The sequence below is a fragment of the Schistocerca nitens genome, chromosome 9 (genome assembly GCF_023898315.1).
Source record: "Schistocerca nitens isolate TAMUIC-IGC-003100 chromosome 9, iqSchNite1.1, whole genome shotgun sequence".
NCBI lineage: Eukaryota > Metazoa > Arthropoda > Insecta > Orthoptera > Acrididae > Schistocerca > Schistocerca nitens.
In genome coordinates, this window is record NC_064622.1 from 83410306 (window position 1) to 83437774 (window position 27469).

The 27469-nt window shown below is 44.6% G+C and overlaps 1 protein-coding gene across 2 annotated transcripts in view; it reads left to right on the plus strand.

Annotated features, from left to right (window-relative positions):
• LOC126203247 (eukaryotic translation initiation factor 4E transporter) overlaps positions 1-27469 on the plus strand; it is a 282811-nt gene that overhangs the window by 178047 nt on the left and 77295 nt on the right. For both annotated transcript variants that reach the window (XM_049937501.1, XM_049937502.1), the window contains exon 15: positions 25181-25451. In XM_049937501.1, the coding sequence (XP_049793458.1) occupies positions 25181-25451 (271 nt within the window). The remainder of the gene's footprint in view (positions 1-25180; positions 25452-27469) is intronic.

Sequence of the window (27469 nt, forward strand, 5' to 3'; positions counted from 1 at the left end):
TTCATTTTCATTGACGATTTTGCCATCTGTTGCAGTTCTCCATGGACCTGTCTCATTGAGTGGCATCTTCGGTGATGTCCCGATTGTCTCTACTCATGAAGCATCGACAGTGGCTTTCACTTTTCCACTGACAAAGCCTTTTGTATGAATTCCTGGTGGCGCTATTGGTTTCTTCCACTATCTTTATATGTTGGGCCTGTTGGCCTTCTGTTTTTCGAAACTATAGAATTCCTGGGGCTCATGCTCAGTAGGAAACTTCCTTGGTCATCCCGCATGTCTTACCTGGTAGCCTGCTGTACGCTGTCCCTCAATGTCCTAGGTGTCCTCAGTGGTACTTCCTGGGGAGCAGACCAAACCACCCTCCTCAGTTTGCACCATTCCCTTGTCCCTTCAAAACTAGAGTAATTGGTGTTTCGTTAATGCATTTGCGCATCCGTCCATATTACATCATCTGAACACTATCCACCATCACGACACCTTTTACACTAGCATGGTTGAGTGTATGTAGAAGCCACCAAACTGCCGCTGTCCTACTGCTGTGACTTTATCCTCAGCAGATATGCATGCTGTTAGTCTGCCATGCATGACCATCCATCCTATGCCTCATTCAATGACACCTTTGATTGCCAGTATGGGGCATGTCCCTCTTACCTGTTGAATCTTAGTGTTCGCTTTCAGCTCTTGCTCCGGCAGCTTTCCAAGATGATAGTCCAGGCGGGTGTAAAATGAATGTGCACAACAGAAAATACTGAACACGAAAATGAAGATTTGGTACTGTCTGACTACCCCCTGAAGCTGAGCTTAGGATATCTTAATGGTGATGTCTCCTCCTTGCTCTTCAACATATAAATTAAAACTTATACATAAATGAATGATTAAGAAAACCAGTAACTTCAAAATGACAAATGCTGTTTCTACTTCCACATTTATTGTATACTCATGCTCATAAATTAATGATTATGCTGATACATGGTGAAATAATGCTCTGGTGGACAGTTGGCGGATTTAAATCACCTCGGGGTATGACCATTCAGTGCATTTGACCTGCGGTTGTCGCACGGTGGTGCTGGCAGCAGTCCACATGTGCAGAGGTGTGTTAGTGCATGTCTGAAAACATCTGTACACTTACTTGCTGCACTGTACTCAGACATGCCAATGGTGACTGTGTGTTGAAAATGGCTCAAAGAACACACATGGATGACGTTATGAGGGGTAGAATACTATGGCGACTGGAGGCTGCTCAAACACAGCAGGTCGTAGCATGGGCCCTCGGTGTGCCACAAAGTGTGATCTCAAGTTAATAGCAGTGATTCCAGCAGACAGGAAACATGTCCAGGTGCTACAGTACGGGACGTCCACAGTGTAAAACATCACAAGACCGATATCTCACCATCAGTGCCCGCAGACGGCCTCCGAGTACTGCAGGTAGACTTGCTCAGTACCTTACCGCAACCATTGGAACAGTTTTCCCCAGACACACAGTCTACAGGCAACTTATGACAAGGTTTATTTGCCCAGAGACCTGCAAGGTGCATTCCACTGACCCCTGGTCACAGGAGAGCCCGTCCCCCCAGGGGATCCACAACTCTCTTGTGGATACGTGCGTAGCGAGCACGGGACCCCGAGCTGATGTGGCCTTCCTTCCTTTCCGGGCTGCATACCTTCCCTTTCCGCATCCTTCCCCATCCCCCATCTTCGCCACCCCCCCCCCCCCCCCCCCTGCACCTCTGGCTCTTTCTTTCCCTTTCTCTGGGGTTATGGTTTGTGCCTACGTCCGGAGACGGACACTTGTAAATATACTAAATTCTTCGCCTTCCTTGCTTGTAAGTCTTCATCCTTCCTTTGTCCTTCTCTTTTCCTTACCTCTTCTCTCTACCCTTTTCTCCGCTGCGGCGTTTGAGACCTCTCTTCTTTCCTTTCCCTTTCTCTTTCTTCCTCCCTGTGTGTGTCTGAAGGCCAACCCACGCACTTCCATGCGTAGCCGGTGACGGGGTAACGCGTAATTCCCCGCCCCGGGTAGACAGGTAGGACACGTACGTACCCCCTGGTAACGGCCAGGCCCAGGGAGGGGTGATTACCCGAGCTGATACCTTCCGAAAGTGCCGATTGGTCCCTCCCTCCGTCCGTTTGTCGGGAGGTGTGACCGGAGGTGTGACCTGAGGTGTGAACAATCACCTAAGGCGGGAGTGCCCTCAGAGAGGGCCCCCACAAGGGAGGAGCGCGCCATCGGAGACGCCTTGACAGGACATCAAAAACATCCGCCTACTCAGTCTAGAAACAGCCATGAAATTATTCAACACAAAAATCTTACCAATCCTGGCCTATGGGATGGAGGTTATATGGGACCACCTGACAGAAAAAAATCTGGAAACACTAGAAAAGGTAAAATCGACCTATCTAAAAAGAGCACTAGGTCTCTCAAAGACAACAAGATCTAGACTAGTGTACCTGCTAGCGAGAGAGACATTCCTAATTGAAGACATCAGACTTCGATATATGATGCCACACACCAGGGCTTCCAGAAAGCAACTGAAGATCATGGAGGACAAACGAGAAAAAATATGGCCGGAGTTTTATGGCACCGAAGCAATGACGAACCGCTCATGGACAGCACCAAACTTCGAACAGCGACATGTCGTAACTAGACTTTCTATTCACGGCTTTCATCATCTAATCTGCAAAAACAAAACTTATCACGACCCAACCGCAACATGTGTATGTGAACTGTGTAACGAAGCCTGTGAACGATATCACATAGAACTGTGCAGTAAAAGAGTGAAATCGATAAATGAATATGCAAAAATGTAAAATGTAAATGTAAAATGTTAAGCAAAGTAACTGTATATGGCTATTTGGCTGCAATTTTATTAAATAAATCGGAGACGCCTGTAATCATGGGGGATTCTTCCGCAATGGTTTCCTCACCTTCCACTATGTCTGCTCACAAACGTAAGTTCACTGAGTCTCAACCACAGTCAGTTCTTCCATCGTTGCCACAGTTCCTTGTTGTTTCTCGGTCTGACGAAGGTCACGACTTCTCCACGGTCAACCCTTTCATTATTCAGAAAGGTGTCGACGCAATTGCAGGTCCAGTAAAGTCTTGTTCCACATTACGGAATGGCACCCTGTTGTTAGAAACAGTCAGTGCCCTCCAGGCCCAAAAATTGCTGCGTACCTCACTACTACACACTTTCCCTGTCCGGGTGGAACCGCACCGTACCTTAAATTCCTCGCGTGGAGTCGTTTATACACGCTCCCTCGATGGACTGTCTGACGAAGAAATTCAGCACTACCTGTCTGACCAGGGTGTAACGGCTGTTCATAGGGTTATGAAAAGGGTTGACACGAACATCATTCCAACCCGCACTGTCTTCTTGACATTTGACAAAGTTCAACTCCCATCGAAAATCAAAGCAGGCTATGAGATAATTTCCGTTCGCCCTTATGTCCCAAACCCTACGCGTTGCTATCGGTGTCAGCGGTTCAATCACACCAGCCAGTCCTGTTCCAATCCGGCCAAATGTGTTACGTGTGGCAAGGATGCCCATGAGGGTGCTTGTCCACCTCCATCCCCTCGCTGCATCAACTGTATGGGTGACCACGCTGCTTCCTCTCGAAATTGCCCTGTTTTTACGGACGAAAAGCTCATCCAGGAAATTAGAGTAAAGGAAAAGGTGTCGACCTTTGCTGCTCGAAAATTATTCGCCAGTCGACAGCCCACCGTGCCTCAGAAAGGAAAATACAGCGCTGTCCTTGCTTCTCATTGGCCAACAAAGGAGGCGGCCACGCAGACATGCGACCTCACCTTTAGTGCCACGGTCGTCAGATCGGCCAGCGCAAAGATCGCACGTTCAACCTCACCACTTTCGCCTGCCCACTCTCTGGCTCACCCTTCGTCGAGTTCTGCTAAATCTCGAGCCCAAAAGTCAGACACCAAGACTTCGAAAAAGGAGCATACTCGTGAAGAGTTTTTACGTACGGCAACTTCCCAACCATCGGTTCCTCCTTCCTCTAAACATCAGACTTCCAAGAAGGCTACAAAGAAACCCAGTTCCTCTCCTCCTCCGCCAAGGCGTGTCCCATCTACAGCACCACCTGGCGAAAATCGCCCTCGGCCGTCCTCTGTGTCGCCGAGGCGCACTGCTGGCGGCCGATCAACCGGCCGGTCGCTGGTGGCAGGAGCTGCTCCTGACCAACCTATGGATCAGGATCTTCTGCCTTCGGCTGAATGCCATTCCATGCTGTCGGTCACAAGCTCAGAGCAGTCGTTGAGTTGCCAGCGACCTTGGTCACATTCCTCCATTTTCTGTTCACCCTATGTCCATTATCCACTGGAATATCCGCGGTATTCGAGCCAATCGGGATGAATTGTCGATCCTCTTACAATCCTACTCGCCGGTCATCTTCTGTCTTCAGGAAACAAAGCTGTGTCCCCATGACCGCTTTGTTCTCCCTCATTTTCAGTCTGTCCGATATGATCTCCCCTCTGTTGAAGGCACTCCAGCACATGGAGGACTCGTGCTTCTTCTCCATGAAACTCTCCATTATCACCCAATCCATTTAAACACTTCCTTCCAAGCTGTCGCCGTCCGTCTTTCCCTTTCCAGATACACGTTCTCTCTTTGCACTGTATATATTCCATCGTCCACACCAATGGCGCGAGCTGATCTCCTTCATCTTCTTGGTCAGCTTCCACCCCCATATTTGCTGGTTGGGGACTTCAATGCCCACCACCCGCTTTGGGGATCTCCACATCCTTGTCCACGTGGCTCATTATTGCTAGATGTCTTCCACCAAGCAGATCTAGTTTGCCTCAACACTGGGGTCCCTACGTTTTTGTCTGCCTCCACGACAAATTTATCTCATTTGGACCTTGCGGTCGGTACTGTTCCGCTAGCTCGGCGCTTCGAATGGTTCGCCCTTGATGATACACACTCGAGTGACCACTTTCCATGTGTCCTTAGACTGCAGCCTCAACAGCCATATATGCGCCCGCGACGCTGGAAGTTTGCCCAGGCCGATTGGGACTTTTTTCGTCTCTAGCGACATTCGATGACCGTCACTTTCCCAGCGTCGACAATGAGGTCACACATATTACCGACGTTATTCTTACAGCTGCGGAACATTCACTACCACGCACCTCCGAATTGCCCCGGCGCCCCCCAGTTCCTTGGTGGAACGAGGCATGCCGTGATGCACTACGTGAGCCGCGACGTGCTCTCCGCGCTTTCCGCCACCATCCTACTTTGGCCAACTGTATCCGCTATAAGCAGCTCTGAGCGCAATGCCGTCGTGTCATCCGCGATAGCAAGAAGGCAAGCTGGAAATTCTGTATTAGCTCATTTAACACCTTCACTTCCTCCTCGGAAATTTGGAGTCGGCTTCGACGGTTATGTGGCGCGCCTAGTTTCTCCCCGGTCTCTGGGCTCACTGTCGCGCATGACACATTAGTGGACCCCGTCGCAATTTCTAACTCGTTGGGTCAGCACTTTGCCGAGATTTCGAGCTATTCAAATTACCCGCTAGCGTTTCTCCCGAAGAAACGTGCAGCGGAAGTGCGACATCTTTCTTTCTCCTCTCAAAATCGCGAAAGCTACAATACTGTTTTCTCCTTGCGGGAACTCCAACATGCACTCTCTTCTTCTCGCTCCTCCGCCCCAGGACCGGATGGTATCCACGTCCAAGTGTTGCTGCATTTATCAACCCATAGTCTACGTTACCTCCTTCGCCTTTATAATCGAATTTGGACCGACAGTACTTTTCCCAGACGATGGCGGGAAGCTATCGTCGTTCCTGTTCCGAAACCTGGAAAGGACAAACATCTCCCCTCTAGCTATCGCCCCATTTCTCTCACGAGTAGTGTCTGTAAGGTTTTGGAGCTTATGGTGAATTACCGTTTAGCGTGGTGGCTGGAATCCCGCAGTCTTTTAACACCTTCCCAATGCGGATTCTGAAAGCATTGTTCTGCAGTTGACCATCTTGTTGCTCTCTCCACTTATATCATGAACAATTTTCTCCGGAAACGCCAAACGGTAGCAATATTTTTTGATCTGGAGAGAGCATACGATACCTGTTGGAGGACAGGCATCCTCCGCACACTGTTCTCTTGGGGCTTTCGAGGCCGGCTACCCCTTTTCCTTCGCGATTTTATGGCAGAGCGCACATTTAGGGTGCGGGTGAACACCACTCTCTCCCGCACTTTCTCCCAAGAAAACGGGGTACCCCAGGGCTCCGTGCTGAGTGTTGTACTGTTTGCCATCGCTATAAATCCAATTATGGATTGTCTCCTTCCCGATGTCACGGGCTGCCTCTTTGTGGATGATTTTGCGATCTACTACAGCTCTCAATGGACCAGCCTTCTTGAACGACATCTTCAAGGATGTCTCGATCGCCTCCACTCTTGGAGCATCGCAACAGGCTTCCGTTTCTCTCCCAGTAAGACCGTTTGTGTTAATTTTTGGCGACGTAAGGAGTTTCTTCCGCCCTCCTTACATCTCGGACCTGTCAACCTTCCGTTTTCAGACGTCGCTAAATTCTTGGGTCTTATGTTTGACAGAAAACTGTGCTGTTCCTCCCACGTTTCCTATCTTTCGGCTCGCTGTCTGCGATCGCTTAACACCCTCCGTGTCCTGAATGGTACCTCCTGGGGAGTGGACCGAGTGGTCCTTCTCCGCCTCTATCGCGCCTTCGTGCGCTCGAAATTGGATTATGGAAGCATAGTCTACTCCTCTGCTCGGCCGTCTATTCTTCGGCATCTCGACTCTATCCACCACCGTGGATTACGTTTAGTGTCGGGAGCTTTTTACACTAGCCCTGTGGAAAGCCTTTATGCTGAGACTGCTGAACCTCCGCTGTCCAATCGGCGAGCAGTCCTTCTAAGTCGTTATGCTAGCCATCTGTCTTCCATGCCTGCTAATCCAGCCCATGACCTTTTTTTCGACGCCTCCTTTGATGTAGGGTATGCAGGCCGCACTTCCTCCCTACAACCCCCGGGAGTCCGCTTCCGTCAACTGCTCCATTCTCTTTCCTTCCGCTTTCCTAAAACCTTCTTGACAACTTGGGGTACAGCAGCGCCTTGGCTCCGTCCCCGGATCTGCCTGCTCCGTGACCTTTGTCGATTTCCCAAGGATGGTACCCCTACACTTGTTTATCGTCGGGCATTTGCTGCTCTATGTGCACAAATGACGGACGGCTCGAAAACATCGTTAGGTGTAGGGAGTGCCTATATTGTTGGCGACACCCCAAATCAATTTCGGGTTCCCGACCAGTGTTCGGTGTATACTGCGGAGCTTTACGCTGTTCTCCAGGCTGTCCACTACATCCGCCGCCATCGGCGGATACAGTACGTTATCTGCTCAGATTCTCTCAGCTCTCTCCTCAGTCTCCAAGCTCTTTACCCTGTGCACCCTCTGGTCCACCGGATTCAGGACTGTCTGCGCTTGCTCCACCTGGGGGGCGTCTCGGTGGCGTTCCTCTGGCTCCCGGGACACGCTGGTATCTGTGGGAATGAGGCGGCCGATATAGCGGCCAAGGCTGCAGTCTCTCTTCCTCGGCCAGCTATTCAGTCGCTTCCCTTCACCGATCTACGGAGCGGTTTATGTCGCAAAGTTGCTCATTTATGGCATGCGCATTGGTCAACACTTCCCCATAATAAATTGCGGGAAGTGAAAGCCCTTCCTTGCGCTTGGACCTCTTCCTCCCGAACGCGTCGTCGGGAGGAGGTGATTTTAGCTAGACTCCGGATAGGGCACTGTCGTTTTAGCCATCGACATCTTTTAAGCGGCGATCCTCCCCCACTCTGTCCCCACTGCTCTCAGCTGTGGACGGTAAGACACCTTTTAATTGAATGCCCCTATTTTAATCCGTTACGCTCCCGTCTACAGCTATCGCCTGATCTCTCGTCGATTTTAGCAGATGACACACGCTCAGCCGACCGCGTTCTCCAGTTTTAGTGCTAGTGAAATGACGTCAGTCATTTGAAGCCTTTTTTGGGGACAACCAACCCCTTTCTGTAGTGGATTTTTAAGCATTCCTTCTGCTTTTAGTTTCTCCAATTTTATGACTTTGTTCCCATTGCTGCTGGTTTTCAATTTCGGTTTTTTACTGTTTCCTAAGTCACGGGCTGGGCGCTAATGACCATAGAAGTTTTGCACCCTAAAACCAAAACAAAACAAAAAAGAGAGCCCGTAAAGCCTGGTGTCAAGAACACAGTACATGGTCATTCAAACAGTGGTCCCAGATTATGTTCACAGAAGAGTCCAGGTATAGTCTGAACAGTGATTCTCACCAGGTTTTCATCTGACGTGAACCAGGAACCAGATACCAACCACTTAATGTCCTTGAAAGGGACCTGTATGGAGGTTGTGGTTTGATGGTGTGGGTAGGATTATGATTGGTGCACATACACCCCTGAATATCTTTGACAGAGGAACTGTAACAGGTCAGGTGTACCGGGACATCATTTTGCACCAGTATGTCTGCCTTTTCAGGGGTACAGTGGGTTCCACCTTCCTACTGATTAATGATAATGTACAGCCCCACTGCACTGCCATCGTGGAGTACTACTTCGAAACAGAAGATATCAGGCAATGGAGTGGCCTGCCTGTTCACCAGACCTAAACCCCCTGGTGGACCGCAGCATGTAGAGACGCTTTACGTGCCCGTCGACGTGCTTTATGCACCTTTAAACGCCACCCTACAGTGGCGAATTGTATCACTTATAAACGGTTACGTGCACAGTGTCGTCGTATTATTAAAGCAAGAAAGCCAGCTGGGCTGCTTTCACAAGCACCTTCAACAGTTTTACTACTCCTTCTTGTGTTGTCTGGGGTAGCCTGCACCGGCTATCTGGCACTAAGGTCCACTCACCAGTTTCTGGCTTGACGGTCGCGAATGACGTCCTTGTGGCCCCTGAGGCTGTCTCCAATGCCTTCGGCCGCTTTTTCGCAGAGGTTTCGAGCTCCGCTCATTACCACCCTGCCTTCCTCCCCCGCAAACAGGCAGAGGAGGCTAGGCCACCTAACTTCCGCTCCTCGAATCGTGAAAGTTATAATGCCCCATTCACCATGTGGGAACTCGAAAACGCACTTGCCCGGTCACGGTCCTCCGCTCCAGGGCCTGATTCTATTCATATTCAGATGCTGAAGAACCTTTCTCCTGCGGGTAAAGGTTTTCTTCTTCGTACTTACAATCGCATCTGGATTGAGGGACATGTTCCCGCATGCTGGCGCGAGTCTATTGTTGTCCCGATTCCTAAACCGGGGAAGGACAAACACTTGCCTTCCAGTTATCGACCCATCTCGCTTACCAGCTGTGTCTGTAAAGTGATGGAGCGAATGGTTAACTCTCGTTTGGTTTGGCTGCTCGAGTCTCAACGCCTACTTACCAATGTACAATGTGGATTTCGTAGGCGCCACTCTGCTGTTGACCATCTGGTTACCTTGTCGACCTTCATTATGAATAACTTCTTGCGGAAGCGCCCGACTGCGGCTGTGTTCTTTGATTTGGAGAAGGCTTACGACACCTGTTGGAGGGCGGGCATTTTCGGCACCATGCATACATGGGGCTTTCGCGGTCGCCTCCCTCTTTTTCTTCGTTCCTTTTTAACGGATCGGCAGTTCAGGGTACGTGTGGGTTCTGTCCTGTCAGACACCTTTCGCCAGGAGAATGGGGTGCCACAGGGCTCAGTTTTGAGCGTCGCTCTCTTCGCCATAGCGATCAATCCAATAATGGATTGCCTCCCAGCTGATGTATCAGGCTCCCTTTTCGTGGACGATTTTACCGTCTATCGCAGCGCGCAGCGTACACGTGTCCTGGAGCGCTGTCTTCAGCGTTCTCTTGACCGTCTTTACTCCCGGAGTGTTGCCAATGGCTTCCGTTTTTCTGCCGAGAAGACGGTCTGTATTAACTTCTGGCGCTACAAAGAGTTTTTCCCACCGTCCTTACGACTCGGTCCCGTTGCTCTCCCATTCGTGGAGACAACAAAATTTTTACGTCTTACATTTGACAGGAAACTTAGCTGGTCTCCACATGTGTCATATTTGGCTGCCCGTTGTACCCGTTCTTTAAATGTCCTCCGTGTTCTCAGTGGTATGTCGTGGGGAGCGGATCGAACCGTCCTACTTCGTCTATATCGGTCGATCGTCCGCTCCAAGCTGGACTATGGGAGCTTCGTATACTCCTCTGCACGGCCATCCATCTTACGCTGCCTCAACTCCATACAACATCGGGGTTTCTGACTTGCGATCGGAGCGTTTTATACTAGTCCCGTAGAGTGTCTTCATGCTGACGCTGGCGAATTGCCACTCACCTACCGGCGCGATATACTGCTTTGTCGGTATGCCTGTCGGCTACTATCAATGCCCAACCACCCATCTTATCATTCCTTTTTTGACGACTCTCTCGACTGTCAATACGGGTTGTATGTCTCTGCCCTGCTACCCCCAGGAGTTCGCTTTCGTCCCCTCCTTCAACACCTTAATTTTTCACTCCCTGCAACCTTTCGAGTGGGCGAGAGCCACACGCCACCTTGGCTCCAGGCTCAGGTTCGCGTTCATCTTGACTTAAGCTCGCTCCCAAAGGAGGTTACCCCCGGTTCGGTCTACCACTCCCGCTTTGTCGAACTTCGTTCGAAGTTCATTAATATGACCTTCATTTATACAGATGGCTCAAAGACCAATGATGGGGTCGGGTGTTCCTTTATTGTCGGGGCACAAAGTTTCAAATACCGGCTCCATGGCCATTGTTCGGTCTTCACAGCTGAGCTCTTTGCCCTCTACCAGGCTGTTCTTTACATCTGCCGCCACAGACATTCTGCATATGTCATCTGCTCAGATTCCCTGAGCGCCATCCAGAGCCTCAGTTTTCCGTATCCGGTTCACCCTTTCATGCACCGGATCCAACGCTCTCTTCAGCAGCTGGTGGACGTCTGTTCTCCGGTTAGCTTTATGTGGGTTCCTGGCCATGTCGGTATCCCTGGGAACAAAGCTGCAGATGCCGCGGCCTAGGCTGCGGTCCTCCAGCCTCGGACAGCTTCTTGTTGTGTCCCTTCGTCGGATTGTAGCAGGGTAATTTGTTGGAGCATTTTATCGCTGTGGCATGCCGATTGGGCCGCACTTATGGACAACAAGCTTCAGGCCTTGAAACCTCTTCCCGCGGCTTGGACGTCCTCCTCCCGCCCTTCTCGGCGGGAGGAGGTCGTTTTGGCCCGGTTACGAATTGGACACTGCCAGTTCAGCCATCGCCATCTGCTGACGGCTGCGCCGGCGCCGTTCTGCCCATGTGGGCAATTGCTGACGGTCCGCCACATTATAACGTCCTGTCCGGATTTTAACACACTGCGTCTTGATCGTGGCCTGCCATGTACTCTAGATGCCATTTTAGCGGATGACCCACGAGCAGCTGCTCGCGTTCTTCGTTTTATCAACTTGACGCACCTATCTAAGGACATTTGATTATGCTGTGTTTTTTTTAATCCTATGCCTGTCAGTCTGTCTTTTATCATGTTTTTCCTTTTAGTTGTTGTTTTAAACTTGTACCTCGCGGTGCATTCTTAACGTAGTCTGGGCGCTAATGACCATTGAAGTTGTGCGCCCTAAAACCACAAAAAAAAGCACGTCTGGGATGTTCTCTCGGTCGACTTATCGCTGCACGCCTTCAAACCCCTACAACACTTCAGGAGCTCTGACAGGCACTGGTGCAAGAATGGGAGGCTATACACAAGCAGCTGCTTGACCACCTTGATCCAGAGTATGCCAACCCGTTGTGTGGCCTGTGTACTTGTGCATGGTGATCATGTCCCATATTGATGTCGGGGTACGTGCATAGGAAACAGTGGCGTCTTGTAGCACATGTTTTGGGATGGTTTTCTCAACTTATTACCAATACTGTGGACTTAGACCCGTGCCGTGTGTTTTCCCTACGTGCCTATGTTATTAGCACCAGTTTTGTGTAGTGCCACGTTTTGTGTAGTGCCACGTTCTGTGGTACCACGTTCTGCGATTATCCTTAATTTATGAGCATGAGTGTAGATTACAACCCCATTATATATTAAAATGTTAATATATAAATGTCCAATGGATCTAGATACACAAATGAATTTCCTAATTAATATTAGTGATCTATTGCCCAAATCTGTCCCATTTTATGGCTACCCAATCTAATATAAATAATGAGAGATGACTGACATCACCTACGTACCAAACACTAGAAGACACTACTTTCAAAGATGATCTACAGTTGTGTGCAGCCTCAGTGGAAATAAGTTATGTGATCACAGCTGTTTAGCTTTATAGCCCTAATAAGCTGAAGCAATTAGCAATATCACCATATGTATTGTGTCTGGTGCATCGGAGTGTTGCTTCTTTTACACATCTGTGTCGACAGAACTACTCCAGCCACAGAATATAAAAACAACTCAGACAGACACTGATACAGCAGAAAGCGGTCCTCTGACTAGTATAATCTAATACTGTCTTCTCTTCTCTGTGTTCTATAGACAAGAAATGCAAACTCCCAGCCCCAAGGCCGGAATTCAGATAACGTCTCTGTATCTACAGTAGTAGTGCTCTCAATCACTGAAAGCTGCGTATTCAACGACTACTCCCTACCCGGAGGTGAAATCCAGAATAGTAAAAGTTCGCATCAGTACAGTGCCTAACCATTCTAACTATAAAATCTCATGAAAGCAAAGACAGCAAGTCCCTCTGTAGCATAAAAGCTGATACTGAACTGACTGTCAGACACGGGCGCTTAAAATGGAAGACCTCTTTCATCCACCGCTGGCTTCCCTGCAAAGCTTGTAAAAGCAGAAGGTGAATCATATTCTTGAAACCATGGAATAATGTCCCTCGCTACACATTCTTCCGAGCGCCGACCAACCATATTTTAGTCTTTTGTTGTCTAGTGCAGAAAGTTTGCGAGGAAATACCTATACCTGTTAATTAGGAATTCATACAATGGTACGCTTCTAAGAGTAAAATCCTCTGAAATAACCCACCCTGCATGATTTCAGATTTAATGCTTCCTCGTTCCTCTCTGGTGCATCCAAGACTTTGAGTTTCCGAAGTAGTATCCGGTTATCCTTATGGCCTCGCTACAATACCGGCGGGCCACTGCTGTATTGTGCTTCAGCACTTAGGTGCCCAGACCATCCATCTTGGTCCTGCTTAACACAGTGAGTAACCCAACACACCTGTGCAGGGTTTCCCACCCAGGGGCTCAGTTCCGCTGGCGTTTCAGTTCCGCTGGCGTTTCAGTTCCGCTGGCGTTTCAGTTCCGCTGGCGTTTCAGTTCCGCTGGCGTTTCAGTTCCGCTGGCGTTTCAGTTCCGCTGGCGTTTCAGTTCCGCTGGCGTTTCAGTTCCGCTGGCGTTTCAGTTCCGCTGGCGTTTCAGTTCCGCTGGCGTTTCAGTTCCGCTGGCGTTTCAGTTCCGCTGGCGTTTCAGTTCCGCTGGCGTTTCAGTTCCGCTGGCGTTTCAGTTCCGCTGGCGTTTCAGTTCCGCTGGCGTTTCAGTTCCTACTAGTACAGGCACGCACTAATAATGCCATTTTGATAATACACTCTCCATCACCTCTCAAGTAATAAGCGTTAACAACTACTTACAAGGTGTATGTGACAAAGTCAGTCTTCTTTAAATTGTCTTATACACAATGTACAACCTATCGGATGATACCTATTCTGGTTTTAAATTGTGGCAAGGTATGTAGATGGGTGCTTGTAACATGTGAAATTATAGCCACTTTACAACACACCCACCTAATGAACTATTTGGTATTAGGATGGGGTAATTCTTCTAGTATTTTATCCATTACAAAATAATATAACCATCAATTGTCTGTACAAGTGAACGAATACGAATATGAGGGCAGAGGGGCAATTGAATCATGATATGTTCTTCTACAGTCATTCACTGTTCATTCATGGGCTTACTGCCGTAAATTTTTTTACTACATGTTTACTATTTAATTTGTCTTCTCCTTAAATGGCAGTTCCCATCTTCCTTTAGTCTTAAGGCTATGTCATTCATCTCTCTCTCTGACAAAGGTTGAGGGAAGAAAAAGTATCCTAATCTTTTCAAGGTGGTTGCCTAATACATTACATTTACATCATTTAGCCATTAATATGCAAAACAAGCAGTTAAGTCAGTTATTTTAGACATTATCTGTTAGTCATTATACAATTATATAAGATTCTGTGAAACATCCTGTATAATACCACTTAGTCATGTTCATGCTCTCAGCTTGAATTAAAGAAAAAAATTCACAAACTGATTGTCCAAGTCTAGTGCTTCCCTAGTGTGTGTTCTTTTTAAACATTTCAAAAATCTTATGTTCCAAAGCATTATTTGACAAACTGCATTTACTGTGACAACTAATATTTGTAATAAGAGTTCAGATCGAGTAGCAATTTAAACTAATGTTTTTGTTCACGGTGTATAAAATGTAAAATATTAAACGTTAAAACCCTTTTCATTATCAAAGACAAAAAATTATTTTAAATAAATACACAAATGTTTAAAAATGTTTAAATGCACAGCATCATTATCAAGGAGAATGACAAAAAAGAATTTTATGTGAATATATACACAAATATTTACTTAAGACTACCTGAGAAATAAGTACAAGATGTTAACAAAAATGATGAATATATCGGAAAATGTTAGTTTGTGGGTGTAACTGTTCAATATTCATCAAATTATACTTTTTTTTTTGAAGAGTTACATTGATTCGGATTTCACAACACACTTTCATCTTCATTTGTGTATGAGGAATGAAGGTACAGTTTTTTTAAGTTTGGGAAGTGAAGATTGGTTTAACAACTTGTCAGAGATTGGTCATGGTGGCTTTGCAAGTCAGTCTTTGGACCCTCAGCCCATTGTTGATCCCGTTAGGTTACAAGTGTCTCGCAGAATTGATGATGTAGGATCTAAAATTATTCTGCGTTGGCTAAGAGAAGTGTAGTGGTATCTAGTCGTCAGTTTTTCATCTTTCTTCTTTTTACTATGTTTGTGATCCTACTCTTCTGTTCATGATCTCGCTTCTTTCTCTTGATATAAATATTGTATTTTGGATAAGGATAACGGTAATTGTGGATAGATAGGTTATCTGTTTGGTGACATTATACATGGAACTTGAGTCGTTGAGACACTCAGATTCCTCAGAAGTCAGTGCCAGATGACTGACTGCTACAGGTTATGATGTTTCAGTCTCTGTCTGGCAGAGAATAGCAGAAGGAAAAGCAAGTAGACTTCACAGTTCAGTACAGCTATTAGTAGTTGTGCTGTAGGATTAACTGACTGTATCATGTGTGCACTTTATCTCGTCTCCATCGTATAATACAACAGTGGAGAAGAGTCATTAGTGGCCATTTGACCCGACTCAGCGGGTCTACTGTGGATTGCCCAAGCCCTCGACATGGCTTAGGCTTACCGATGGCATCCCTTGCTTCTGCTTTTCTCTGCAGCTGTTACGTTGAGTAATGGTTCCATTAAATCTGTCGCTGCCATATGCCTTAAGTTTCTCAGGAATAATTGGGTATAAAGGAGGCTGGGTTCCTACAGTTGTGGATTTTGCCTTTCGGCAGTTTTTACAGGTGGGTAGTACTTTCTTTATATGTTTCTCCATGTTTTTAAAGTAGCAGACACTCCTCATTTTCAGAAAACATTTTTGTGGACCTAAATGTGCATAACATAGGTGCGTATACCATATAAGCTTATTTATTAACTCACTTCGTATATACACCACCCACAACGAATCATTAACGTTTGCCCTGTAAAACAGAATACCTTTTCTCAAGAGGTAGTGCTGTCTTATGTGGGCCTGTGTCCGATCCTTTGCTTTTCCTTTATTGTGACTAAATCTGGTTCCTTGTCCTGCTCATTCTGGATAATCCACATCGTTACAGTGAGAAGTTTTCAAGTGCAATACTTTTGAGGTAGAACAACGAAAAGTGCTCTTGATCTAATGCTTCAGCTCTCTCTTCTGTTACACCAATAGGTGAACGGGACAAGGCATCAGCAATGATGTTTGTCAGACCATGCACATAGACTGTTGAAAATCGGTATTCTTAAAGCACAGCTACCCATCTCTCTAGTCTTCCATGTGGAAGTTCGGCTGTTAGGAGAAATTCTAGGGCCCTATGGTCTGTGTAGGCTTTTGTTTTTGTACTGAACAGAAAGTATCCAAACTTTTTAAATCCCTATACTATTGCAAGGGCTTAAAGTTCGGTAACAGAGTAATTACTTTACCTTTTTGATAGTACCCTGCTACCAAAGGCAATTGTTCTGTGTACTAATTTTCCATCTTGTTCAAACTCCTGAAACTACATAACTCCCAAACCGGTCTTCGCACTGTCAGTGGCCGTACAAAAATCCTGTGGCAAGTCAGGATATGATAAAATAGGAGCATTGATGAGTGCCGCCTTCAAATTATTGAATTCTCGTTCTGCACACTCATCCCACACCAAGGGTGTTCCTTTTCCTTTCAATTGGCAGTCGGGGACTAACTAATTTTTCCACATATATAAACTTTTTATAAAAATTCATTATCCCTAGAGACCCTCTCAGTTGTTTCCTGTTTGTAGGAGTGGTAAACTTTGCAATTGCTGCCATCCTCCCTGGGTCTGGACTAATCCCTTCTCCTGTTACCACGTGTCCCAGAAAGCTAACCTTACTGCTACCAAAAAGACTTGCCAATATTTGCATGCACCCCCATACCTTTTCAAACTACCTAACACTTCAAGAGTTTGTTTCTCCCAGGTATTTTTTGCTCTCAATATATTGTCTACATAACACATGATCTTCTCTTTTAACTCTTCACTCAATACTTTGCTAAGACCCCTCATAAATGCAGCTGAAGATATATTCAATCCAAATGGGGGCCTTTTGAAATGAAAATACCTTCCGAAGGCAATAAATGCCGTGTGTTTTCGGCAGTCAGGATCAAGCTCTATCTGCCAGTAGCTCGATCACAAATCAAGTGAAGGAAACACCAAAACCCCATGAAATCTTTGAAGGTGCTCCTCAAGCCTTTCAGGGCGATCCGTCACTGGCACAATAATGTTATTTATTTGGTGTGAGTCTAACACCATTCGAATTCCACCGTCCTTTTTGTCTACTATGCGCAGTAGACTAGTATACTCAGATCTCGCTGCCTCAATTACACCTTTGTCCTCCATTCTTCGTAGTTCACCTAGAACCCTTTCCTGGTATGACCATAGGATGGCATAAGGAGGTACCCGAAATGGTCTGTTTCTTTACCTCAAATTTATATTGATACCCCTTAATGCATCCGGTTTTCGGTAAGATGATCTCTGCATTATTTTTGAGTGCAAACTCCAACCCTTGTCTGTTCATATATCTGTTTTCCAGATTCTCAAGTTTCGAATTAATCTTACTGCTAATTTCATTAATCTGCTCACGTTATGACTTGAAATCTGCTCCATTCTTATTATTTTTTTTCTACACTCCTCCCTCTGAACTGTGTGTTTGTCTGTGAATTGTAGTAGTAAACAGCTCACTGGTATTTGAGCTTTTATTGCCTTCTCATCAAATCTGATTTTTATTTTTATTCTCTCCCTAACATTAACTCACCTCTTCCTAGATCAATGATAGCTTTCTGCACTAAAAGAAAATCTACACCGATTGTTATATCAGCTGTTAGTTTCTGTATTATGAACAGATTTGCAGTCATCTGGTGTCCTTGGCATTCAAAATCTAGACATGTTCATTGTAATATTTCTGTACCCTTTCCAACTAACGCACATCATACCGTTGTTTTTGCATTGGAAGCATCGGTGGATTAACTGAATCCTTGCATTTAGTGAACAGTCTATCGGAAATAACTGAGTTTTCTTGCACTATCTATTACAGCAGTACCCATAATTCCTCCAATTTGTACTTTTACCACCAGATAGGTTTCCTGTTTAGGTAATGTTTCATTTTCATCAATATCTCCCTCATGTCTTCATTCTATAATTATGTTATTGCTTGCGAGATGGTTTACGGGCGCATTTTCACTAGTGCCCATAGTCTGGTCTAGTCATTGTTTAGTCTACTTCATTTTGTCATACTCTCCCAGGGTTAGGTGGTCTAATTTTGACTGATTGTTCCCGATTCCTGTTGTTATTCGTTTCACCCTATCTTTGATCAAACTGTTCGCAAGTTTATCAATTGTCACCCAATGATACACCATTACTTTGTGGCTCCCACCTTCGTTCATTTTGTTGCCTATATTCCGTGCCATAGTTCTTCCACTGTATGTTGTTCCCACTAAGATACCTATGGTCCATGTTTTGGTGAGGTGGCCAATTTACATTGTTTTGCCAATTATAGCCTCTATTATTTCCTCTGTTGTTCTCCCTTCTTTCACTTTGCCCTCTCTCTGCCTACGTTTTTATCGCGCCTGATGCTCATTGAAAGCGAACTCCAACTCTTAGGGTACCCTTGAATCCTTCATCACTTCCACATCGGCCGACGAGCGTTTTCTGGTAGGAAATTGGCAACTTCATGTAACACAATCTTATGATCTCAGCCGGTGTGCATGGGTCATCCAAATACTGATTTTTCTTGGTCAAGTTTCCGAAATACTTCACCAGACAACGGAACCCTGAACTCTCCAAGCCTCTGCTCATCATTATTTCCTGTTTTATCCTGTCTTGTGTCTCCTTGTAGCAGTATTTGTTTAAAAATGCGTCACGAAACTCTTCATATGATGTGCTTGTTTTTGCAATGGTCCGCATGCATTCGGCCGATGTTCCCTTTATACGTGAACGTATGAAGTCCAGTTTGTACATCAGAGGCCAGTGAAGAGGTAATGATAAATCAAATTGTCCAGTGAAAGTTTTTGGGTGTAAAACATTACCCTCATCTTCTTAATGCTGGAATTTTCGTACAGAGATAAAATGCTTAAAATCCAAAATTTCATTAGAATTTCTTACCGCTCGACCTACCACACTCTCACTTGGTGCTAACATTTCCTGTCTACTGTTACCTTGGGCATCCTCTCTTCTACTCGCTGTCATGTTTTCATCACTGGAAAAATGTCCCATGGTGCGCATTATTGGGTAACAAGTATGCATATGAAATATCTCGTTGCTATTCTCCGTATTCGCAATTTGTGACCCAGTCGTGCCCAGTGTAGACGCATGCGCCATACCTTTAGTGATATTTTGTTGTTCTGCAGATACACTTTCAGTCTGTAGTTGACGAGCAACTCTTACATTCGAGCACATTCCAATATCGTCTGGGCTTGGACATGATTGTGCTGAATTTGAACTGTCTCTTTCGGTTTCTGTTATTTCCAAATCGCCTACTGTTTCTTTTCTGAGATGTGATTTTTGACTAGGTTGCAACCTGACTTCCTTAGATAATCTCATAATTTAGATTTCTGTGTTGTGTTTAAATAGTGAGAGCTCTTCGGTCAATGCCTTACTTCGTGCAGTTTCTGTCTTTTTGCAGCTGTGTTATTTCTACTTGTTTCAAGCACCTCTGTAACTTTGTTAATGCACTTCTACCTATCTTTGTCATATTTTCTGTCTTCGCTAATGTTTCAAGAGAATCCACTTTGCACCCCCTCACTAGTAATCTCGCCTCATTCGCAGCTCTTCTGACCTCCGCAATCTCTCATTCTAGTTTTCTTTGGTGTGTCAATACCTCATTTTTCACTTCCGTCTTTGCACGTTTTATTGACTGAATCTCGACACTGTTTTGAATTTTATTTCCCATTTCTGAGCTGACCTGAATTTTACTTCCCATTGCTATTAGGTATAAAAGGATGTCCAACACACGTGCGTTATCTAAATCTTCTCTCCTTTTGTGACTTCCTCTACTCTTAGGTGATCTACCATTTTCCATTCTTGGTATTCAAGAAAGTAATCACCATGCACTCCTGAGATGCTGCCTCGTGATAGTCACTGACGGCAAGCTATCACGATTCTTAGTTGTTACGCATTCACTTGGACTCCCTACATTATAGTCCCGTATCTTTAAGATTGCCTCAGTGTGTGCCTGTTCCTAATCTTCGCTATCAAATTGCCCACCACGGGCTTGACTATGTCTATCATCCTCAAAAAGTTCTCTTGGATTGGTATTCTCCTCACCAGTTCCTTGTGCTGTTAACAAAGCTAACTCATCCCATACACTTTCTTGACTATCCATTGTATCTGCCATTTCCATATTGTTACAAAACAGTGATCTGTTGTGCTTTAGTCGCTTTCGCCCTAGTTATCATGGAGTGATCCCTGATAAGTTCTCTCTTAAAAGTACACACAATTTACAATACCCACATTTATTATGTAACGGGCGTGTAACATAAAATATGAACAACAAACAAGCCAAACTAATGACAACATCGTGAATGAGCAGTGTTACTACAATACAAACAAAATATGACGACAAATGACACAACATAAATATCAATAAATTGCCGCCAGCGGGCTGAAGTGCAACGCCTCTGAAAAGAAATACAATACTACACATAAATAATACTTTTAATGTTATCGCGTGACTTTACCACTGCAAACTATACAAGCAAGCTGGTGATCACTATCAATCACACCTAAACATTACAAATGGGGAAAAAATTTTCTGAAAATTTCAAAGGTTTCAAACCACTTTATGGCTACTATCAGGAGACTCAAAGTAGGATCCTGGTAGGGTAAGCTATATCCAAGATGCTACTCCAGGCAGGTGTAAAGTGAATGTGCGCAATAGAAAATACTGAACGCGAAAATGAAGATTTGGCCCTGTCTGACTACCCCCTGAAGCAGAGCTTAGGATCTCTTTATGGTGATACTACCTCCTCCTCCTTGTTCTTTAACATATAAATTACAATATAAACATAAATGAATGATAAAGGAACTAGTAACTACAAAATCATAAATGCTGTTTCTGATTATACATTTATTGTAGATTAAAACCCCTTCATATGTTACAAATGTATGTATATTAATGTCTAGTGCACAAGGACACAAATGAGTTTCAAAATTAATATTAGTGATCAGTTGCCAAAATCTGTCACTTTTTATGGCTACACTATCTAATATAAATAATGCGAGATGACTGACATCACGTACGTACCAAACACTAGAAGACATTAGTTTCAAAGATGATTTACAGTGGTGTGCAGCCTCAGTGGAAATAAGTTATATGATCTCAGCTGTTTTGCTTTATAGCCCTAATAAGCTGAAGCAATTAACAATATCACTGTATGTACTGTGTCTGGTGAATCAGTGATGCTTCTCGTACACGTCTGTGACGACAGAATTATTCGGGTCTGTGATGACAGAATTATTCGAGCCACAAAATATAAAAACAACTCATTCAAACACTGTGACAGCAGAAAGCGGTCCTCTGACTAGTATAATCTAATACTGTCTTCTCCTCTCTGTGTTGTACAGACAAACACTAACTCCCAGCTACAAGGACAGAATTCAGATAATGTCTCTGTGTGAGCATCGACAGAAGTAATGCTCTCAATCACTGAACGCTGCGCACTCTACGACAACTCCCTACATGGAGGCGAAGTCCAGAATTGTATAAGTTTGCATCAGTACAGTGCCTAACCATTCTAACTGTAAAATCTCCTAAAAGCAAAGACAGCAAGTCCCTCTGTAGCAACAAAGCTGATACTGAAGTGACCGTCTCACAAGGGCGCAAAAAACGGAAGACCTCTTTCATCCACCGCTGGTTTCCCAGCAAAGCTTGGCTACCCTCCCTCGTAAAAGCAGAAGGCGAATCATATTCTCGAAACCACAGAATATTGTCCCCCTCTACAGATTCTTCCGAACACTGACCAACCATATTTTAGTCTTTTGTTGTCCAGTGTGGAAAGTTAATGAGGAAATACCTACACCCATTAATTAGGAATTCATACAATGGTATGCTTCTCAGTGTGAAATCCTTGGAAATAACCCATTCTGCGTGATTTCAGAGTTAACGACCCCTTGTTCCTCTCTGCTGCGTCCAAGACTTAGATTCCGAAGTAGTATCCGGTTATCCTACTGGCCTCGCTACAGTAATGGCCAGCCGCTGCCATATTTTGCTTCAGCACTCAGGTGCCCTAACCGTCCGTCTTGGGTTACGTACCATGTTAAGCAGTTTTCCACCCAGGGCCTGAGTTACGCGTGCCGTTTCATTTCCACTGGCATTCCAACGTCTACTAGTATAGGCAATCATTCATAACGCTGCTTTGATAATACTCAATCACCTCTCATGCAGCAAGCGTTATCAACTATTTACAAGGTGTATGTGACAGTCAGTCTTCTTTAAATCATCATATATGCGATGTGCAACCTATCAAATGATACCTAATTCCGGTTTTAAATCACGGCAAGGTATGTAGATCAGTGCTTGTAAGGTGCGAAATTACAGCCACCTTACAGCTCCACTTCACAGTACCTACAGCTTTCCCAGTGTGTGAAACGCTTCACCACCTTTGCTTTGTGTGGCGGCCTCTGTTCACATTGACCTTCATTCACTACCTGCGGACACTACTCCAGCCTCACTCTATCATCTTCAGTTTCACGACCTTCACACGGATCTTCACGATAGTACCTTTGTGTACACTGATGGCTCTCCGACTGGCTGGTGTTGGGTGTGGCTTCGTCATTGATACAAACTTTTTTCAGTATTGGCTTCTAGAATACTGCTCAGTATTTACAGTAGAGCTCTTTGCCCTGTATCAGGCCACACAGTCATCCAGTGACAGTCTTTCTAATTGCATCATTTGCTCTGGCACTCTGTGCCCTTCAAAGCATCTTTGTGCTGTACACTGTCCATCCCTCAGTGCAATGGGGCTAGAAAAGCTGTCACTTGCTGACTCACGGAGCCACTGTGGTGTTTGTGGGTTCGTTGTTACGTCGATCTGACAGGAAATGAAGCCACTGATGGTGCTGCCAAGGCTGCAGTCTTCGTACCTCAGTCCGCTAGTTCTTACATTCCCTCCAATGATCTTAATGTTGCCATCTGTCAACAGATGGCGTCACTTCAGCATCACCACTGATTCTTCCTTCACAGGAACAAGCTCTGGGTTATTAAGCCTCTCCCAGTGGGTTGGACGACCTTTACTCGGCTGTCTCACCATGAGAAGATCATATAGGGCAATGTCTTTTTAGCCGTCGCCATTTATTAAGTGGGGCTCCCCCACCCTTTGTACTCATTACGCTCCACCTATGATGGTACACCATTTCCTTTTTTTAACCACTCACATTCTCATTTGTTTGCCGTGTGAGTTACTGGATGTTTTAGTGAATGACACGCCATGTGTCAACTCCATTTTACTCTTCATCCATCGTAGTAGTATGGAGAAGGCCATTTAATTTTTAGTTCAGGACTTCTGTTTCTCTATGGTGTATTTTTTCTCTTCACATCCCTGTTTTATGTCACCTCTTCCATAGATTGGGATTAATGTGTAGTCATTTTTAACCCCTCTTTCTTTTCGTGTTCTGCAGTTCTGACGCAAGTGCGTATGACCCTATTTGTTTTTGCGCCCTAAAACAAAATAACCAAACTTTCCTGCGAAAGGCAAAGGTCCTGAGTTAGTCTGGCGCAGTTTAAATCTGCCAGGATCTCTCTCTCTCTCTCTCTCTCTCTCTCTCTCTCTCTCTCTCTCTCTCTCTCTCTCTCTCTCACACACACACACACACACACACACACACACACACACACACACACACACAGACAGACTGCAGTCTCGGGCAACTGAAACACACACTTATTTTTGTGGTTTCAGTTGTGTGAGAGTGCAGTGCGTGCATGTGTGTATTCTTGACTCAGCATCTAGCATCTCTGCTGTATGGTGAGAAGCAACTTTCCTTCTCATAATGTTGTTAAATTCCATCCTGGAGTTTTCCATTGTTTGAAGAAAAAAAACTTTGATTTCATTTTTTCATACAATTTTTTTCAGTATGTCGGTTACTCTTTGTCTTACTGCAATTGATTTTTAAGCCTCTATTCAAATATGCTATATTTGGTTTGTCTTTTGATGGTGTACATTTTTGTGTGTTGTAGACAGTCAGTGCAATGGCAACACACAGTATGGTTTGTGTATGTGCCATTTACATATATTCCTTCCTATATATTCCAGTGTACGTATCTGAGAACTCACATTGAGACTACTGAAAACAGTTTAGGTAATGTGGAATGTTCTTGTTGGACTTGTTTTTGTTTGAAATATTTTATTAACCTTATGAAGAGGTGTGTGTGTGTGTGTGTGTGTGTGTGTGTGTGTGTGTGTGTGTGTTTGTTTTCCATTCTCTTTACATTTCCAAACTATGTTAACATGCTGTTTGCAACTCTATTATCTAACATTTCTACTCCAGTTTCCTCCCTACCATCTTCATTCCTCACTGTCTCCCCTTGTTTTCCATAACATACTACTTAGGAATTTCATATCACTGGCATGGATTCTAGTCACCTCTAGTCATTGTGAAGGTCTCTGATGCTCTGTCAATGTGGGCGAAAGTACATCTTGCTCAGGGCTTCTTTAAACCTCATTGGTACCGCTCTTCCCCAAACTGAACCCACCACACACTGAGAGGATGCATCATTTTATTGTACCCTTTTGCTGATAGCTACCTCCATCCTTGTGATTCTTCAGTATTACACTACTGGGATATTTACAGTTGTCCACAGTTTCAATTATCCTGTCCTTTAATGTTAATTTTTCCTTAACCTCACGTCCCCTGGTTTCCTCTGTAGTTCTGCATTTCTCCACAGTCCATAGATGCCATATTTCTCTGTTTCATTTAAGATGTCTAGTTTATTATTGTACAGCCTTACTGTTGGTTCCCCACAACATAACTTCATCAAACAGGCAATAGCTTCAGCTCCCTTCCTTTAACCTTTTTTTTTTTTTTTTTTTTTTTTTTTTTTTTTTTTTTTTTTTTAATGAGATCATTCAACACCGAACTATCTCAAAGGCAATGAACCCCTGACAAACTGGTCTTTCACTCATTTTTCCCATTTTGTAATTTCACTGGAATTGTGCTGTATCTACTTCTAAAACCAACATGTTCCTTTGTCTGATTAGAAATTGTATTATTTCTGTGCAGTTGGTGGGAAACTGTAGTAAACATAATGTACATTAAAGATAAGAATTGTTTAGACGGTGATAAGCTAAATAAATTACTCCCTTCATACTAAAATTGTAAGTCCAAACTGACAAATTGAATGCACATTGCAGCAACAGCGTCAACAGCAACAGCAGCAAGAGATGCTGTCAAAACTGATAGCAGCAAATCAGCATGTGCAGTTGGCTCAACAGAGACAGCAACAGCAGCAAGCTGTGCCATCTCACATGGGGCATTTCACCGTGCCGCCACCTGTACACCCGGTACTTCCCGCAGTTCCTCCTTCACTGTCACCTCTACCTCCAGAGCTTCAAGTTATGGTGAATAATGCTCAGCCCAGCCATGAACTTCTGCAGAGGCCTGAAGCCAAAGCAATATTACAAGGTTGGTGCATGTTTCTCTGCAGTTTTTTCATCAAATGATGTGAACCTTGTCACCAACTGTTTGTCTGTAAGTGGTATAAAACATCTACGTGTAATTAATATCCTAAAAACCTGTGATTGGTTTAGCACACATTCTGCTGTGCTTCTGATATCAGAAATGTAAAAGAAAAAAAGTGTGCTAATGAAATACTCAAGAGTGGAATATGAATAATGGAAGAGATAAAGATAACATCTCACTTTTTTGATCAGACATCGCCATTGATAAACATGTAAATATGGTCAGTCACAGATTGGCCAAAAACTTTGACAGTCTTTTTGTTGTGCCTAACAGGCCTTATCAGAAAAAAAACAGAGACAGACAGACAGAGAGAGAGAGAGAGAGAGAGAGAGAGAGAGAGAGAGAGAGAGCTATGTGCACCCGCAAACACTGCTGGCTCAGCATCCCTGCTATATTGTGAGTAGCAACTATTCTTTTCATAATATTGTCACTATACCAGCTTGGATTTTTTCCATGGTATGATTTAAACAGAGTGAGGACATTTATAGCTCCCAGAGGAATCCTCCAGATATATTTTCTGTATGTGGTGCCTCGCAGGTTGTAAGTATTTGGGAGAAACATACTATTTTAGAAATGCCAAAAGCAGCTGACAAATAAATCTTTAACTTCAGACTTAAGTGATCTGATAATCTTCATGTGTCATAAACAGCTTGAATGGCAAATTTCTTGTGGTGACATTAAATATAATAAAAACCATCTTGCTGCACTGCTTTCAGTAGTAAAATACTTTACATAATTATATAATGTATTTTATTGTTGACGCAAGGTGGTTTTTATTTTCCTTGGCAATGCAGTAACAACATTGCTGTGTAGGCTAGTATAAATAGTTTTGATACCCGAAGGAGACTGGAGGTGGCTGAGTTTTGTGCAGTGCACAATGGTGTGTAGTTGTGAATACTTTGGAGGGGGGTATCAGTGGAGTAGCAGAGGAAGACGGTGATTGTACACTGAATGAAGTTAGGGACACAGGTGGAAATGAATGTGGGGCAAGACACAGAATTGACCACCCAGTGGTGGAACACTCCACTGAATGCAAAATGATTGATTTCAGTGGTCATTTAACAACTCTGGCTGCATATATCCTTCCTCTAGCAAGAGTTCTTCATAATTACATAGTTATTCATGTAGAACTTCCTTTAATCTTATACTACTCCATGCCTCAAATCTTCACCAGCACCTGCCCCAGATCCACCACCCCACACCTGCCCAAGGACTCTAACCTCTCGTTCTGCACTCACGTCCACCTCCATGCAGTCAACATCTTCCTGTGTTTTATTTCCCCCTCCCGTATCATTGTGCACTCTGCACAAGTCCTGCCTGTGATCAGATTGAGTTAAGAGGATCCACATTCCTACCCTGTGTACTTGCTGCCTCTACCTCCCAGCCATTGGCCACCTTTTGCCAACTCACTCCCACTCCCTGCCTCCTTTCTTTCCTTGCCTGCTCTGTGATGAGCTGCAGTGCCAGCACAATATCGTCAGCTGGGACAATGTAGCCATGTGGGAATGGAAAGCAAAATATTGTAGGGCAATAGCCATAGCAATAATTCTAGGACGTTACCGAATACTGCAAGTAGTAAGTTAGAAAGAGCAGAAAATGGAGAATGTAAAGGTCTTCAGTTATCACTGTAAATAGATATCCAGTTAAAATTAAAAATGGTACAGTAAAAATATTAATCTATTACACCATCCATAGTAATGTTGTTGCTCAGAGGAAATTGGGAAATTGCAGCTACACCAACCCCCCCCCTCTCTCTCTCTCTCTCTCTCTCTCTCTCTCTCTCTCTCTCTCTCTCTCTCTCTCTCTCTCTGAAATTATGTGAAGTTCAATTAATTGATGGTGATAAAAGCAAGAGAGTAAAAGTTGTGCCTAACATTACCTATTGAAAGGCTCGAGTCTAGTTCATTGTAATTGTCAGGATGAGATCATGAATCATGTAACCATTCTTTGACTTTTAATGT